The following is an 18227-nucleotide window of genomic DNA, read 5'->3' as shown; positions in this document are numbered from 1 at the left end:
TGTGCTGGGTCTCCTGCTCAGGCCAGCAGAGGTGCCTTCCCAAGCCTCACTAGGGAGGGTCATGATAGTATCTCTGTTGCTAACATCCGTCAAGGGGCTTTGGACCAAGTGTGAGGGACCTTGTTCAAGCACTGCCTTGTAGAGGGAGTTTGGCTGAACCAAATCAAAAGGCAGTGAGCACAGTGAGATGTTGGACTCTTTACATCTTTAAGTCAATTCTGTGACAAGAATGGTGGGATCTAGGGCCAGAATCCTTATCACAGGATCCACACTCTTGAACTTGACCTTGAAGGTCATGTAGCTCCCTCATTCTACAGAGAAGAGAATTGAAGCCCAGAGCCATCAACAGGCTTCCCCAAAGTCACAAGGGGAGACGAGGATTTGAGCTCAGGTCCTCTAATTGCAATGCCAAGGCTCTTTCCACTGAACCAGCTTTGGCTTCCCAAACCTAATCATCCCTTCTTCAGGCCATCCTCAATGGAAATGTAACCTGTTCTCCTAAATATCTAATATGGATGGGGATTCAAATGGAGGTGAAGATCAGGTTGGGTGGCCTTGGGGAAACTGGCCAAGGCTTTTAAGGACCTCAGGTATCTCCTACCTTTCTGACATCAGCCATCTTCTGGTGGTGCCCCATATCTTGAAACACGACATTCTCCAAAGAATTGCGTCACCCAATATGTGTCACCCAAAGGCCAACAAGGAGGGGCACTGTGGGTGGGGGTGAGGGAGTTTCAGTATATTCGATGTACTCAAGTGATGGGCAGCCCATCATTCAACATCCAAAGATCTAGAGGCCTCCTGCCATCCCCACCCAGCACATTGGGTGGACTCCTGGTGAAGGAATCATAGGAGGGTCTGGGCAAGAGTCACTGATGATGAGGTGGCCAGGCTGAGTCAACCTCCTGCAATCTTCAGTGACTCAACAACTCAAGCTCACTATTCCAGGCCCTGTCTGGAATTCCATGAGCCCTCCCCTCCCCTCCCCTCCCCTCTATCTTGACTTCTCATGTGCTGTCCATGTATCTTGCATGTACCTTGCATGTACCTATTCATGGATATGCTGTCTCCCCCACTAGAAACTAGGGTTTCTGAGGGCATCTAGTCCACCCCCACCCCACACTCCTATTCCTCATTTTACAGAGGAGAAAATTGATGCCCTAGTGAGATAAAGTGACTTTCTCACTGTCACTTAGGTGTACTGAGGATTTGAACCCAGGGCTCTTTTCACTGTATCATGCTTCAGCCTCCTTTATCTATTCATCCCTTACTCAAGTACATCCTCAACACAAGTGAATTTTTTTTTGCTTTTTTCTGTAACTCTAGAATCCAGCTCAGTGTCTAGCATACAGTAAGTGCTTAATAAATGCTTGTTAATTTTTGAGTGCCCTCAGGAGATCATAGCTTCATTTCAGTACCTTGGGGGACAGTTGATATTTCTAAATTCATTTGGTGCACTCATTTTGGTTACCAAAGTCTTTGGTCTTCCCACATTCCTGAGTCTCAGAGGGAGCTCAAAGATGGGGTGTCAGTGGTGGAAAGACATAGGTGGGGCCTGTCTTGAGGAGGCTAAAAGAAACCACCTTCTTTAAAGGACCCAGCCTACAAGCTAAATATCACGCCTGTTCACCTTACCCTGTTAGGCAAACAAGAGGAAAGAGGCTTGGGAGTCATACAAACACGCAGGGATTCCGGAGATTACCTCAGACAGACCTCCATCATGGGACAGATATAGACTATGGTATTATCAGGGAGGAGGACCTTGGAGCTGCCCAGTACTGAGTCCTCCTAGGGCTGAGAAAACACTCTGAGAACTGGAAGGGGAAGTCAACTGCCTTCCCTGAGGGGGAGATGGTAGCTGAAGACTGACAGATCAGCCTCAAAATCTCCTAGGGTCAAGTCAAAGCCAGCTGGGGCATCTCTGCAGTGTCCCAGCTTCCTTAACTCATGGGTCACCACCAGCTTCTAGCTTCTAAGAAGCCCCTTCCCTAGGATCCCAAGAGACGACTGCTTTCTCTGACCTTAAACCAACTCAAACCTCCTTATCTAGGCAGTTCTTATCCCTGTTCTACATGTGAGAAAATAGGCTCACAGAAGTTAAAAGGTAATTTGCTCATGTTGGAAATGGGACTTGAACCCTCATTTTCCTGACTCCAGGTCTCCAGTATGCTGCATTAGACACACAGAAACTAGAACAAATAGGAGGCTTTGGGCTAGTGAAAATAACTCAGAATATTTGGCCTCAACAAGAGAAGATTTGGGAGATGTATGGCTATCTTCAAGTACTTACAGGGTTGTCATGTAGAGCCTGCCACATACAGCAGGCACTTAATAAAGGCTTGTTGACTTGATGGCTTGATAGAAGTTGCAGAAATTCTGAGTTTGACTCAATATACGGAAAACCCTTCATAACAATGGAAACAAAAAAGTGAGATGCGTGAAAATTGGACTGGGTAGCTACAGAGCCCCCTTCTTGCTCCAAGATTCTTTGATCCTGCTTCCAGGCTTTATGGCATCCTTGTATGGTTTCTCCTTCCACATATAAAGATTGCAAGCTCCCTTTTAGCTCATTTGATCATCTGGACAAGTTGTTGTGGTTCAAAAAATGTGTCCCCTAGAGATGAACCAAGCTACAAAGCGCTGCTCTTCTAGTGACAAAAATACAGGTAGGCCAGCGGGTGCTCAGAGCCTAGCAGAGAGAGGGAATCAACATTTATATAGCACCTATTATGTTACAGTCAAGGTACTAAACTCTATTTACAAATGTCTCATTTCCTCTTCACAACAACCTTGCAGAGTAGGTACTATTATCATCCCCATTTTATAGATCAGGAAACTGAGGTAGATAGATGTAAAGTGACTTGCCCAAGGTCACAGAGGTAGTAGCTAACTAAAGCAAGATTTGAACTCAGATTTTCCTGACTCCAGACCAGGAGCCTTCTTCACTTTGTCACAAGCTGAACAGGACCTGCCTGGGCTTGAACTTCACTGGCACTAGTCTCCCCACCACCACCATCTTTATGGGGGTTGGAATGTCATTCAGTCTTAAGGAAGGAAGAATGAACAAAAGATCCTATTAACCCCCCTCCCATTCTATAGATAAGAAAATTGAGGCCCCAGAAGGTCAGTGACCTGTCCATCCTCTTCCTCCCTCCCAGGTTTCTTTGGTGACATTTTTTTCTGTTCCATCTTTTGAACCTTTCCAACCCCCATTCACCCAAGTGAGAAGGACAGATTCTGGGAGAAAACCTGGGAAAACACTGGTTTTTCTTCCAATGTTGGGCAAGTTTCCTCATCTTCTTTCACCCTTTCTTCCCTCGTCCCCTTCCCCTCTGCTCATCTCAGACTCAGCATCCTTTCTTCCTCGTAAACCCTGCACCTCCTTCAATTCGGTTCTAAAAGTGTGGCCTGGTCCAAGGTCTTCCAGTGCATCCTGGGCCATCTCCAGTCATCCTGAGGAATATCAGGTCACTGGATTCAGATGGCTCTGGAGGAAAAGTGAGGCTGGTGACCTGCACAGCCCTTCCCTCACTCAAAACAAAGTCAAGTGCAAGTCATGTCATCATTTCTTTGATGGCATGGTCTTCTTCAGCAAGGAAGGACCAACACAAAAAGTGTGGCCTAAACTGAGCCTCAGGCTTTTAATTCAGCTGTAAAATGAAGGGGTGGGACTAGCCAGTCTGTAAGATCCCTCCAAATCTAGAGCTTGGATCCTAAGGCCTCTCTGAGCCTCAGTTTCTTCATTTGTAAAATGAGGGGATGGAACTAAGTGGTCTCTGAGGTCCCTGCAGGTAGGCTTTTACATATTGTGTATGTGCAAGGCACTGTGCAGACTTTTAGCAGTACTCACTGACCCAATCAATCTAGCTACAAAGAATCCTCCCCAAGCCTTTCCTGAGGCCTTTATGCAAAGCCCTGGAGAGCCTCTAAAGGCCCCGGCGAGCCTCAAAGGGAGCGCTGTAGACTGCTCAGGACACAGCTAGAATGGAACCCACATCCTGGGGTGCTGAGCCCTCAACTCCTCTCATTAGTGTAACTCAAGAAGCCTGGGCCTCAGCTTTCTCATGTGCTACTTTGCTCTTTTCTGCCACTTCCCTAAGGGAACTAAAGGGCAAGATCCACAAAGAGAGCATGAAGAAGGAACTACTGTCAGACCAGGCTCACCTGAACCAGACCCACTGTGGGCACTGCCTGCAGCCTTACCGCTTCCTGGTCAACAGCAGGCAGCAGTGCCTGGACTGTCACCTGTTCACCTGCAAAAAGTGCAGCAGCTACAACCGGCGAGAGCAAGGCTGGGTCTGCGATTCATGCAGACTGGCCAGGTGAGGGCGATGTGGGACCAGCAGCCGGGCAGGGTTGGATGAGCTACCTCTGTTTGTTATCCTGAGTCAGTATCACTGGCAGGAAGTCTACAAGGAAAGCACTTGTCTGTGGAATTATGAGTCATTATCAGGAGTTATTATTGAACAGTAAACTTGGAGTCAGCAGAGACCTGGGCAGGATACAGAACTTCAGCTGGGTGACTTTGGGCAAGTCACTTCCTTTCTAAGCCTCATCTTTTTCATCCATAAAATGGGGATAATAATGCAACCTGCAAAGTTCATGGATTGAGAACTAGAGACTGTCTCAGACCCATCTAATCCAACCTCTTCATTTTACAAAAGAAGAAATTGAGGCCCAGGGATTTGCCCAAGTTCATACAGGGAGTAAATGACAGAGCTAGGATTTGAACCCAAAGCCTCAGAGTCCAAACCCAAGGTTCTGTCCAATGTACCGTACTCTCTAAGGTACTCGCTCAAATTCAGTTGGTTTTTTTCCACTCCACCAAAAATCATGGGATTGCAGTGGAAAGTCCTTTGTAATCTCTAATGTCCTATAGGAATGTAAACTGGAACTTTTATTCTTCTACTGAAGAACTTCATGGTGTCCTCATGAGGTATGGGGGTGAGCTTGGGTTCCCGAAGGCTATAGTGGAAGAATACATCCTCTGTAACAGGATGCAAAGGTTATACATGGAGCTGATGACACACTCCCCACCTGTTGTGGGAAGACCAGCCTAATGGGGCTCACAAGGGCTCCTTCTCAAATTAACTTCAGGGGGCAAATACCTCAGTAAGAGCCATTCTGAAAAATGAGCCATGACTAAGTCATGGAGGGGTCGCTATCTGGGTCTGTGGAGGGGGTACCAATGCTGATGACATTAGAGATCTCTGAATATTAAGGTTTTGAATAGTGAGACTGTTGTGAGAGGCATCAAGGCATACCAAATGGGGAGATGACCTCAGAAGGAGAGTTGGATGCTTGTATTATGCGTGTGGTTACACACATTGGCATTAATTCCCTGGTTCACAAGGACATTTTTTTTTCCTTTGGCAGAGTTGTGAAGACAGGCTCCCTCAATTGGTACTATGAGCATGTGAGAGCGAGGTTTAAGCATTCTGGTAGTGCCAAAGTATTGAACTCTCTCCATGGAAGGCTGCAGCATGAACAGGATAGCTCACCTGCTTTAGGTAAGAGTACCATAGACTGGGTGGGGGAAGAGTTATCAGAGATTCTCAGAGCCTGGTTTTCTCTTCGAACAATGGACTCCGACCTTCACTGGGACAATGAGGGGACAGCCAACCTCTGGGGCCCCTGGTTACTTTTCCCAGATTGAATATATACTTCCCTAGGTAATCAAATGATGCCAATCACAGCAGGAGATGAGAGCGAGAGAGAGGGAGAGAGAGGGAGAGAGAGAGAGAGAGAGAGAGAGAGAGAGAGAGAGAGAGAGAGAGAATGGGAGAAAGAAGGGAGGGAGAAAGAATGGGAGAGAGAGAAAAGGAAGAGAGAAACAATATGGAAGAGAGAATGGGAGAAAGGGACAGAGAGAGAGAAAATGGAAAAGAATGAGAGAGAGAAAGAGAGAGAGTGGGAGAAAGAAAGAGAGAATATGTGAGAGAGAAAAGGAAAGAGAAAGAAAGAGACAGAAACAAGTATCTTTCCCTAGGATGTAAATGTTATTGTTATCCCCAGTTTACAGATGAGGAAACTGAGGCAGACAGATTAAGTGATTTGCCCTAGTTCACAGCTAGGAACTACCTAAAGCCTAATTCAGGCTGTATTCTCTAGCCAGTACGCTAGCCACTGGGCCATCTAGCAGTCCCCTAATAATAAAAACAATTAAGACAAAAATTATGTAAATAACAAGAGGGAATCAAGTAGTGGAATCATTCCCTGCCCCATACACCAGTGGGGGCAACTCTTTAGCAAGTCATTTAAGCTACACTAGCCTCAGTTTCCTCATCTGTAAAATGGAGGGAGGGGGTCAAACTAGAAGGCTTCTGAGATCCCTTCATGTCTGCATCCATGATCTTATAAGCAGAGCTAAGGTGACCTTCTACCAGGAGGTGGCAGCAGTGTGCAATGTAAGTCTCACTACCCTGATCCACCCAAGGCTTCATTTGGTGTCCCTCAGTTGTGCAGTCTCCAGCCTCAGGGGACACTGCGAGATCTAAGGGTGGGGCAGGAGAGCAGAGCATCCAGCCTGCAGAGAGCTTTGGTGCTCTTACTGAGGAGGAAACGGGCTCAGAAAGGCTAAGGAAGCTGCCTGAAGTCACACAGCTAATAAGCATCTGAGGCAGGATTCGAATCCAGGTCTTACTGCCTCCAGGTTCAGCACTCTCTCCAGAACATCAAATAGCCTCTCTTAGGAAGGGAGGAGGATGGTGATCAATATCTGAGAAAGGTGTGTGTAGGACTTCACACTATAATGAGTGTAGGGCAGTAGAGAGACCTGGCTTTGAGTCCTGTCAACAGTAAAGCCCTAATAGCTACCATTTCTATAGCTCTTTTAGATTTTCAAAGAACTTTCTATGCATTATCTCAAGTGATCCTCCCAACAGCCCTGGGAGGTAGGTGCTTTTATGATCCCAATATTACAGAAAAGGAAACTGAGGCAGACTTGTCCAGCTAGCAAGCATCTCAGACCAGCTCCAAACTCGGGTCTGACTCCAGGTCTACCCTATGCACTGAGGCACCTGGTGCCGTCTTTCTCCATAGGATGCCGATCATGCTGATGACGATGACAATGATGATGAAAAATAACAGAAATGTGCCTTTAAGGTTTACTAAGCACTTGCATCAGCTCATTCATTTCTCACTGAATGTTTTCCCCTTGCTTCCAGGTCTTCACCACAGATCCTGCAGTCTGCCAGATGTGAACAGTAAGTGGTCCAGGCAGTTGTTTTGATGGCGTTCTTACATTCTTACCCACATTTTAAGAAATTAAATAGAACCTTAGGAAAAAGTCCCAATTTCCTCACCCTAGTTATAGTTCTACTTGAAGTGGTTGAGGTCCATAAAGGGGAAATAAGATAGGGCTCAAATAGACTCCACCTATGGAAGAAAAAAAAAAACAGAGAGAGAAAAGGAAAGGGGAAAGGAAGGAAGGGAAGGAAGGAAAGGGAAGGAAGGAAGGAAGGAAGGAAGGAAGGAAGGAAGGAAGGAAGGAAGGAAGGAAGGAAGGAAGGAAGGAAGGAAGGAAGAAAGGAAGGAAAGAAGGAAGGAAGGAAGGAAGAGAGGGAGGGAGGAAGGGAGGGATGGTCAAATTGGACTCTAATGTAATATCCATAGCATTCTTAGTAAGCACAGATACTTCAGTGAGAATCAGCCCCTCTTCCTTATTCTGCCATGCATACTTGTGACTCCCCAAGGCAGTGTGGGATAGTGCATACTGGACTTGGAGTCAGGAAGACCTGAGTTCAAGACCTGCCTCAGCACTCAGTAGTAGTGTGACACAGGACAAATCACTTAACCACTCCTGGCCTCAGTTTCCTTATGTGTCAAATGAAGGGGCTGGTCCCTCCCACCTCTAACTCAATGCTACAGCCAGTCTCCCATCCACCACAGGTGCAACACAGCTCTCTCCCATTGAAGGCAGTGGGGACAGCGAGCAGACCTCTGAAGAGGAGGTTCTATGTGGTGCCGAGGCTCAGCATCTCAGCAGAGTGAGTGTCACCACTGTTCCTATCCCTCTTTCCCTCCCTAAGGCCCCTTCTCTGAAATCACTGGTGCCCTGCAGTTGGGGCCAGTCACCATCTGGGCATCCTTAAGTGTCATGGGGGTTTCCAATTCTGAATCGTCTACCCCAAGAGGTCAGCCAGTGAGACCAGAGTGAAGAAGTCCAGAATCAACTCAGCAAACAGGGGCCACATCAGCTCTGGTCCCACCTCCAGCTTACAGCCATCCCGGGTTACAGCAATGCCCTTTCTGGTCCCAGTCTTGGACAAGTCAGGATGTCTACTCTGGCCCCCTCCTCTCCTAATGCTCAGTGAAACTTTGGAGCCCTGAGATTTAGAGATCATTTAGCCCATCCCCTTCATTTTGCAGTTTGGTAAACCGAGGCCCAAAGAGGCACAGTCCCCTGACCAGGGTTGCACAGCGAGTGATTTAACCCCAAATTGTGTCCATCCTACAGCAACCTTTGGATGAGGCCTCTATAGTAAAGGAGAGCTAAAGATTAAGAAGGACTGGATTCAAGATCTGGCTAGGCTATCGACTAAATTGTGAGACCCTCTATGGGTCACTTCCCTGTCCTCTTGGAGCCTCAGTCTCCTCCTCTGTAAAATGGGAGTAAGACCCTTGCAGCTCCCCCCTACCAGGGCTGTTGTGAAGGGTGAGTGCTCTGTCTAGCATCTCCCTCATGGCTGCCAGGGCCATCCGTGAGCTCATATATCAGAGGCCACCATGGACAGAGTCAGGAACATCCAACTCCATTAACCAAGTGACCCTGGGTAAGTCTCTTTACCTGGATATGCCTCAGTTTCCTCAACTGTAAAATGGGGATAAAAATACCACCACCCTGCCAGGGTTGTTGTGAGGATCAAAGGAGAACCTATTTGTGAAGTGCTCAGTAAACTGTGAGGTGCTATGTTAAATGCTGGCTTTGTAGTGTAGTAGTGTAGTGTAGTGTAGTGTAGTAAAGTGCTTTGCAAGTCTTACAATCCCACAGATGGGTCAGCTATCACCACTAGAGTCTATGAATCGGCCCCAGCCCATGGGTTCCACCCACCACAGGCTCCCCCTCCTCCAATAGGCACCTGAGGGGGCCACACCTAAGCATTCTGTTTTTACAGAAACATGGTTTCTGGGTCTGGAGTTCCAGTCAATGAGGAGCGAGAGCCTAAGAATTTCAGTCTCTTTCCTGGGATCTGCCACATCCCCACTATCAGCTACCTCCCCACTCCCCAGGGTTCAGGCCAGGCCATTTGGATGGTACTTCATTAGCTAAGGAAGGGTGGCAGAAACATGAGCTGGATTCGAGGTGCCATTGCTTCCTACACTGCTGTCCCCTGGTGGACACTGGTGCCCCCAGTGGATGCTGGTGCCCTTGACTTTTGCCCTTTCTTCCACTTTCCACTCCCTTTTCAGGAAAAGCGGCTGCTCTCAGTTCACCCCTTTGACTTTGAAGTCGACTCGGACTGCTCTGCTCAGTCTTATCCTCAGTCTCTGCAGTTTTCTCCAGCACCAACTACCCTGGACAGCCTTCAAGTACTGGGGGTAGGTGGGCTTTGCTGCCATCCCTCTGCCCCTCTGCTCCTTCCTGACCTCCCTGGTAGCCAGCACACTGGCACCCTAAAGTGTCTCATCATCCAGAAGAGAAATCCTGTTCCACAGCATGGGTGTCCTCTAAAACAAGGATCAGGCCCTCCCCATATTCCTCTGTATTGTGCTCACCCCTGGTTCCCCCCATGGACCTTGAGCTCCCTAAAGACAGAGAATAGCTCTATAGATTCAGAGCTGGAAGGGGCCTGGCAGGAGGGGGCAGAGTCATCTTCATCCCCCCACCCACTTTTTTTTTTTTAATAAAGAAGTAAAGTGAGACTCACTGAGGCAGTGAGTATTAGAGTCAGGATATGAATCTGGATCCCATCACCAGGATCCATGCTCTTGTGCACACCCAGCACCATCTCTCACCAAAGTTAGGACTAAATTTATCTCTAGGGCAAAGGTCAGCTCTTCTCTCACTCTCTGGCTCTCAACAAGTCCCATGATAACAGATATGCTAAGAAACCCTCAAATCCTCTGATTCAAAGGACTTGGGTCTTCCCCCCATGACCAGACCCTCCCCTGTTCCAGATCACAAACCTCTGTCCCTCACAGAGGCCTTCCTGCCCTGTTGTGACTGAACAAAACTGCCACCATCAGACTTCAGAGGGAAGCCCGCAGACAGAATAAGAGTGCTTTTAGGAATTCTGTTAGCTAATGCTTTGAAAAATCATTTGAAAGTGTGTTCTGAGTTCTAAGAACAAGCCAGGGTCCTGATGTGGTGGGGCAGTGGAAAAAGCTCTGCTCCAGAATGAGAGGACCTGAGTTCAAATCCTGCCTCTTTGGACCAGTCACTTAACCTTTCAGAACCCCAGTTTCCTCCTCTGTAAAATGGCCTCAAAGTTTCCCTCCATCTCTAAATCTTTTTTCCTACAAGGATCTTTTTAGTCACAACATGAAGGCTGTTTGGTCTATAGACTCTCCCTGGCTCTTTGGGGTCCTCATCCCCACTGAAAGAGTTAAGATTGAATGAGGGGCCTCCCAGAGTGGGAGCATGAGCTCCTCACCCTCCTAATTACGAGGCCTGTGTTCAGATCCACTCAGATTCTCCCAGTGCTGATGACAAGGAAGCTGCCTGGGAAGATGCCTTGGTCACCGAAGCCAGCCTTGCCAGAGAGGCCCAGGACCTTCCCAAAGAGCAGGAACGCAATAGCCCCAAGGTCTCTCTGCCCTCAGACTCCAGCCTGGAAAGAAAGCCCAGCCCTGGTAAGCTTCAGAGTCCTGTCTGGAAGGGGAGGTGGGATCAGCCAGGAATGGATCATTGCTCTGATCTATAGCAGAGAGGCACTGGTTTGCAGGCCCTTCTTGGGTCAGCACCCCCTTTGGGCATCCCTGGTGGGTTGGATTAATTTTGTCTCCCCCTAAGCTGTTTCTCGATGTTTCTAAGAATCTATGAGAGGTACTACACTAGATCAGCTAGAGATCAGACCTCAGAGTCAGAAGACTCATGTTCCACTGTGGCTTCTGCCCCATGCTGGCCATGTGGCTCCTAACCTCTCAGGTCCTCCCCTCCAGGTAACTCTGAGACCAATAACCTGCATGGACAGGGGGATTTCACTACAACCTGATGAAATTTCCTTGTCAGTTCAAAAAGTCCATTTTCTATTCAAGAAACAAGTCACCACTGGGGAAGGAGGCTGGGCTGGAGGAAGAGAGAGTGCCATAGATGATGGGCTCTGGGAGAAAGAGGATTGGTGCATATTCTGCCATTCCTGGTCACTGGACAGGAAAGAAAGTCTGAGGACAAGTCTTATTCTGAGGGATCAGCTATATGAGGTCCTGGCTGTGCTCACTTCTGGGTCCCCCATCCCCAAAAGGGCAGTGACCAGCTAGAGGATCCAGGGGAGGCCAGCTGGCATGGGGAAGGGCCGGGAGGCCGGGTCAGAGGACAATAGGTAGAAGGAACTGGACTGTTTTATCCTGGAGAAGAGAAGAGTCTGTGGGGGACATGATAGCTGGGTTCAAGTGTTCAGTGGGCATCCATTTGGAAGAGGGATCAATTCTACTTGGCCCCCGGTGACTCATCCCAGCAAATATGGGTCAGGAATGTCAGGGATGTCATGGAAAAGTCCAGCCTCCCTTTCCCAACCTGAAAAATTAGAGCGTTGGACATGAGTGAAGGGGAGGAAATAAGCATTTATATGTATAGTACCTAGTATATGCTAGGCCCTTTACAAATATCTCATTTGATTCTGATACTGTCATTTGAGTAGATGACCCCTGAGGTCTCTCCCTGATCAAAAAGGATCATTCTACAATCCCAGCCAAGTTTCCAGGGATCCACAGCCCAAAGCTTTCTGGAGAAAGTCACCCCCAGCCCTAGATTCCAGGGGTATGGCTGTGCTCAGAACACATGGTCCCCTATGGCTCCATCTACACAGAGCTATGCATCGAGGGACCCTCGGTCCCATTTAGTGGATGGACAAGAACTGTCTCCAGCTCCACTTCTGTTTGTTCCTAATACCGTCTGTGGCAATCAGAAGCATGCCCACCCCCCACTCCCACCGGAGGATGGATGGGCCCAAAGTTTGTGGCCCCTGACAATGCTGCAGTCAATGAGGTCCACTGAGCCTTTGCCCACTAAGCCATCTCTAATAGCATCCCCCGACCAGGGTGCATTGAGAAATCTTGGTACAGGGGTCTGAAGCCTAACATCTGCCCCTCCCTCTCTAACATGTTTTCTTTTTCAGTTATTTCCCTGCCAACATCTGCTGGCTGCCAAGCAGGGCTAGGATTCTAGAAGCCTTCAGTTTGGTACAGGGAGGAAGTAGGAGATAGTGAGAAGGGTATAAGGTTTGAGGTCAGGGAACTTGAGTTCCAATTCTAGCATGGCCATTTACTACCTGTGTGACCTTGGGTCAGTCACCTCAACTCTCTTAGCCTCAGAGGGCCTCTGAGGTAGGTCCTTTCCAGCTCTGAGTCTATAAGCTCATGACCTTTCCAGGCCTCAGTTTCCCTATTCATCATAGGATGATCTCTGAAGTCTCTCCTCAGTCTCTTTCTATAATCTCATCACCTCCCTGAGCCTCAGTTTCCCCATCTACAAAATAAGGAGCCGGGGCTCAATGACCTGTAAGAGTCCTTTCCAACTCTGTAGCTGGGATCCTCTGGTCCTGTGTTCCTCTTGGGGAACATGGGTATGAGACACAAGGGCATCCCCCAGATGTCATGGGACCAGTTCTAGGAGCCTAAGTCAGCCTGCTAGCAGCAGTCCAGGGGAAGAGCAAGGTTTGAGTTTGTAAAAACTTCACTTGTAAAGTGAAGGGTCCAACCCAGAATGCAAAGGGGACAACAAAAGTCTACATTCCATAAGGGAAGGATAGCCAGCAGTTCCGATGGTCTGTGAGCTCCTTCCAGCTCGGAGAGCCTGGCATTCCTCTACCTGTGATCCTTACTATAGTAAAATGAAAAATGTGCTGGACTTGGAGTCAGGAGAGACCTGGGTGCGAGTCCCACCCCCCAGCCCTTATAAGATGTGCAATCCTTCTGAGCTCAGAGCCTCAGTTTCCTCCTCTGCAAAATGGGGTAAATAATCCCAATAGAACCTCCCTCCCATGAGGGAGCCTCCGTGAGGCTCAGCAGAGACAAATAACTATAAAGGTCTGTATACATTAGTCTTAAAATTCAATCAGTCAATTTAACCTAAAAAGTATTTTTTGTGTGTTTTCTTCTTTTTATAATTCTTTTTACGAACATTTCTTCTCTCTTCCTCCTACTCCCCCACCACCACTGAATTTTTTTTTCCCCTAAGGAAAATTCCGACACTGGCCAGGTCCAAAATGTACACCTCATTCTGCATTTTCAGTCAAGTTCCTACTATGTGCTAAGCACAGTGCTAGGCTCTGGGATACAAAGACAACAATGAACCTGTGCCTGCCTTCAAGGAGTTTATACTCTGCTGGGGGGAATAGAATGTAAACCCATAAATATAGGGAAGTGCAAAACTGGTATAAAATAAATGATGATTTTTTTTCATCCCCTTTGCCCCCTCCAAGAGCACTATCCCTGATAATAAAAAGGAAAATAGAAGTGGGGGGAGGCAGGGAGAAATTCAACAAAACTAACCAATGGATCCAAAAAGTCTGATGGAGTATTCAGTGTTCCACACCTGTAGCCCCCCACCCCTATAAAGAATAGGAGGAGATGCCTTCTTACATATCTTCTTTGGGGTCAACCTTGGTCATTGTCCTTGGGTTTCAATTATCTAAATCTAGGAGCTTTCATTTGGCTCAGGGTAATGGAGAAGTGGATTTAGAGTCAGGGGCCCCAGGCTGCTTAGCCAAGAACTGTCTGTGTGACCCTGAGCAGGCCCTTGACTTCTCTGGGCCTCTCTTTCCTCTCCTGTACAATGAGGGAGCTGGATCCAACAGCCTAATACTCCAATTCTGTGGACTTCTGATTGTAAGGCCTAAGGGGGTCTCTGCCCCTTCCAGATCTATGAAACTCCCCCTAGAATTCAAACCCACTCATCCTCCACAGACGGAGAAGCCGTGGGCAGTGACCAGTCCCACGTCCAGTACTTTGCTGACATGGACACCTCAGATGAGGACATTGAAGAGGCCCACAAGATGACAGCCCATCCCCCCCACCATTCCAAACGCAGAAGCTGGGCTTCCTCCCAGGAAAGCATGGCTCCATCTGAAACCCAGGTAAGAGCAGAGATTCCCAAAATTCTGCCTCCTCCTCTCCTTGGTGTGCTAAACTTCACAGTGACTCTCCAGAAAACTGAGTGTTAGAACAAAATGTCCTTAAGGAATGCTTTCTTTCAGACATACTTACAAAAGTACTCACAACTCCATGCTACAGAAACTAACACTGAGGAGGAAGGCAGGCCTTCAGCCTCATTGATCTCAAGCAGCTTCCTGAAAATTCCAGCTGCTTCTCAGAACTAGGCCTGAAGATCTTGGTCCTTGACTTTGGACCCTGGGCTTTCTCCCCTCACTTTTTTCTCACATTCTCCCTTTCTAGAATGACGTCAAAGCACCAAAGCTCAAAATCTTTTAACCAGCCTGGTCCAGTCATGGGGCCTTCAGCATCCCTTTGACAAATAGTGGCTTTTCCCAAGTCCAGACTCATAGCCCATAGATTTCCAATAGCACTGAAATCAGACATGCCTAAATGCAGATGGGATATGGCAATAGAGCTCTGGACCATGTCATACTTCATGGAAAGGTAAGAAATTTGCCCCAAAGACTGAAATGACCTTGCTTTGATGGCCTGGGAACTCTGATTTGATTTAAAACCCATTGAAAACCTTTGATCTACAGTCAAATCTAGATTTGGAAAACTAGTCTTATTTCCAAAATCTGTTCAGTGTTCACCATGATATGTGGTTTCATGAGGAAGGAGTAAAGGCGTGCATTAAAAACTTACAACCTCAAGGCCAAATTGGATATATTAAGTAACTAACTTCAGTTACTTAATCCTGCAATCTATCCTGCAAAAGGATAGATTGCAGATCACAAGGTTATGGTTTGGGCTTTGGTTTTTTAAGATGTAAAAGGTTTATTGCTCACCAGTGAATTTCATCCTTTACTTTGTCCCAGGTGATTCTCCCATGCTGTAGGTGCCAAGCCTCATGATGAGCCCTGAGGGTACAAATACAAAAAGGATTTAGTCCAAGAGCTCCACTTCTGCTGGGGGTGCTTAAACATAACACATACATAGACAGGTATAATAGGAGGTAGGGAGAAAAGAGGGCAAAGGAAAAATCAGACCAAGTGCTCCAGGAGAATGTGAAGAAAAGGGGAAGAAGGATCAGAAATGGCTTCCCCTATGGAGAAGGTGGCACATGAGCTGAACCTTGAAAACAGAAAAGGATTCCAACAGACTGGCAAGGAAGGAAGGAAGGAAAGAAGGAAGGAAGGAAGGAAGGAAGGAAGGAAGGAAGGAAGGAAGGAAGGAAGGAAGGAAGGAAGGAAGGAAGGAAGGAAGGGAGGGAGGGAGGGAGGAGATGAGGGAAGGAGGGGATGAGGGAAGGAAGGTGGAAGGAAGGAAGGAAAGAAGGAAGGAAGGCAGGCTCCAGGCAGTCAGATGGTCTGCGTGAATCCACAGAGGTGGGAAATAGCATGGCAGATTCAGGGAGGGGTATGCTGGAACCAGCTCAAACCCGCTTCTGAAGAGCTGATTTTGCAACATTCAGCAAACACTAAAAATCAGGGCTTGACTTACTGTTTTGGGAATTGTTTAGATTTAATAAAGTGATGGGGAAAATGTTAATATTGAGATTCAACTAAATGTGTATCCTGTGTACATTTTTTCCAGATAGTCAGTTGCTAAACATGTACTACCAGCGCACTCTGGACTCAGAGAACACCTAGCCAGTATTCCAGTTTCACTACTAGAGCACAGTGTGTGAAGAGGTCAATGTGTAATAAGTTTGGGAAAATAGGTGGGAAGCGGTCTATGGCAGGTTGCGCTATCTGCATCTTACCCTGTAGGCTGTAGAAGTCCTGAAGCATCATGCAATTACAAATAGAGAGCTGGGTGGGACCTCAGGGGTCATGTGGCCCAATCCCCTTATTTTACAGAGGAGGAAACTGAGGCCCAGGACCACACAGCCAATATGTGTCTGAGGCAAAATTTATCCCAGGTCTTCCTGATTCCAAGTCCAGGCCTCTTCACACCACCCTGTCTTTGATCCTCAGCGTAGGAAGAGAAGTCAGGAGACCAGGTATCATATTCATATTCTCATTTTCTCTTTAAAAGGCATGATTTCCTTATCTAGAAAAACAAAACCAACCCCCAGACTTTGACCTGATTATTCAAAGTCACTGCTCATAAGACCAAAAGAACTCTCTCCTTGGCAGGAAGAAGTCATCATGGGACACCTCCATATAATATTAAAAATAGAAGGACATAAGGTCAGAAAACCTTATGACCTTGGGCCTTTGGCTAATCTTTTCCTCTACCTGAGCCTTAGTTTCCTTCTCTGTAAAATCAGGGGGTTGGACCAGAGGGCTTCTGAGGTCTCTTCCCACTGATATTCCTTGATCTCTGTTGTGTCCCCCACCAGAGTAGGGCAGTGACCACATGTGTGAACATACATGCTCATCCACATACATAAACAGAGCTGTGTGAGTGTATATACATATGAAGTCAGATGGTCCAAGTCTCCTTCCTTCTAAATGCATATCATAATATTAGTTCTTATTTTGTGAACATGTCATACTTTGCCAAATGCTTCTCTTACAACCTGTGTGCCCGAGGACAAATCCATTACCTCTCTGGCCGCCATGTTTTTCATTGTAAAATAAGAGTCTTAGACTAGATGGGAGGCAGCTGGGTGGCACAGTGGATGGAATGCTAGACCTGGATCAGAAAGACCTGAGGTCAGATCCTATGTCTGACATTAGATGATGGGACCCGGTCATTTCACCTCTATTTGACTCAGTTTCCTCATCTGTAACATGGGGATAATAACTGCATCAACAGGCTTTGCAAACCTTAAGTGCTACATAAATACTGGTTGTTATTATTATTCCAGCTCTAAGTCCCTGATCCCCTCAGACCCTCAGTTTCCTCATCTGGAAACTGAAGGTGTTATTTAGCACAGATGACCTTGAAGGCACTTTCCAGCTCTAGATTGATGACGTTGTAGCTTGAAATCATTTTATCTCTAACAAGCATGGTTTCCTCATCTGAAAAGAGGGATAACAGCCACCCCCCATCTCCAGAATGATCAAGGGATCCGGAAGAGATTTTAGTTTAATTTTTTGAAGCTCCTGATCAAAGGGAAGGCCCCACCCAACCCCAGCACTTCGCTTCTTGCTCTGCCAGCCTGACCTTTGCGTTGGGGTGTTGGGAGCGCTTCTTCATAGGTCAGTCCTCTGTCCCTACCACTTCCTGGAAGGAAACCTACAATAGGAAACTTACCCATGCCTCCAGTCCATTCACCCACAAATAAGATTCCAAAGGAGATAGGGTAGGGAATCAAGCCACTCCCTACCCCATGAGAGGTCTAGAGAAAGCTCTCCAAGGTGCAGGAGACACAGGACCCTGCTCCCTACCACCATCAGGATAACTCAGGTGACCCTGAGCTAGTTGGTGAGTCAGTCATTCACCAGCCACATGTCTGCTATGTGACCCCCTCAACCAAGAGGGTAGGCCTGATCCAAGATTTGCTCCGAGGGAGAGAGCTCCAAATGAATTTAAGCACTCAGCAGCTTTAGACTTTGAAGAAATCGATAAAGCTGTTGAGCCTGGAACATTACTGGGTTTTGTCCTGTTTACTTGTACCTATTTAATGGGGTTGAGAAATGAGCTACTTTAAGGGAAGGATGTCACGTGACCCAGAGGGAAATGCCCTAGTTTTAGAGGCAGAAGACTTGGATTCGAATCCTGTCTCCGTCCACTGTTACTGGGTGACCTTAGATAAGTCCCTTCACTTTCCTGGGCTTTTGTTTCCTAATGTATAAAATGAGGGGGTTGAATTCCCTGCAGTTCTGGACCTATGATGCTCTGACCTTCCACAGGTTTTTGATGAAGATTCCCTGCCTAACCCAGGCCCTGGGTGTTCATGGAAACTGTCTTTTAAAAAGGCCCAGAGACCTGGGTGCTTGGCTCCCTTGGCTTTCTTTGTCATGATGCATTTCAAGCCTCTAGGCCAGGCCTGGAATTCCCTTAAGGATGGGGTAAGG

At 47.3% G+C, this 18227-nt stretch overlaps 1 protein-coding gene across 7 annotated transcripts in view; it reads left to right on the top strand.

Annotated features, from left to right (window-relative positions):
- MLPH (melanophilin) overlaps positions 1-18227 on the top strand; it is a 63620-nt gene that overhangs the window by 18860 nt on the left and 26533 nt on the right. For 4 of the 7 annotated variants that reach the window (XR_011974004.1, XM_072640652.1, XM_072640651.1 and 1 more), the window contains exons 4-10: positions 4101-4322; positions 5377-5510; positions 7167-7205; positions 7891-7988; positions 9412-9540; positions 10623-10794; positions 14068-14237. Coding sequence is in view for 6 of the 7 variants with exons in the window: in XM_072640652.1 (XP_072496753.1) it covers positions 4101-4322; positions 5377-5510; positions 7167-7205; positions 7891-7988; positions 9412-9540; positions 10623-10794; positions 14068-14237 (964 nt within the window). In the remaining variant the exon portion in view is untranslated. The remainder of the gene's footprint in view (positions 1-4100; positions 4323-5376; positions 5511-7166; positions 7206-7890; positions 7989-9411; positions 9541-10622; positions 10795-14067; positions 14238-18227) is intronic. The other 3 variants (XM_072640655.1, XM_072640654.1, XM_072640653.1) reach the window with 1 other exon arrangement.

The sequence above is a fragment of the Notamacropus eugenii genome, chromosome 2 (genome assembly GCF_028372415.1).
Source record: "Notamacropus eugenii isolate mMacEug1 chromosome 2, mMacEug1.pri_v2, whole genome shotgun sequence".
In the NCBI taxonomy this organism is placed as follows: Eukaryota; Metazoa; Chordata; class Mammalia; order Diprotodontia; family Macropodidae; genus Notamacropus; species Notamacropus eugenii.
Note: the sequence above shows the minus strand (reverse complement) of the source record. Positions and strands in the feature narration are given on the sequence as shown.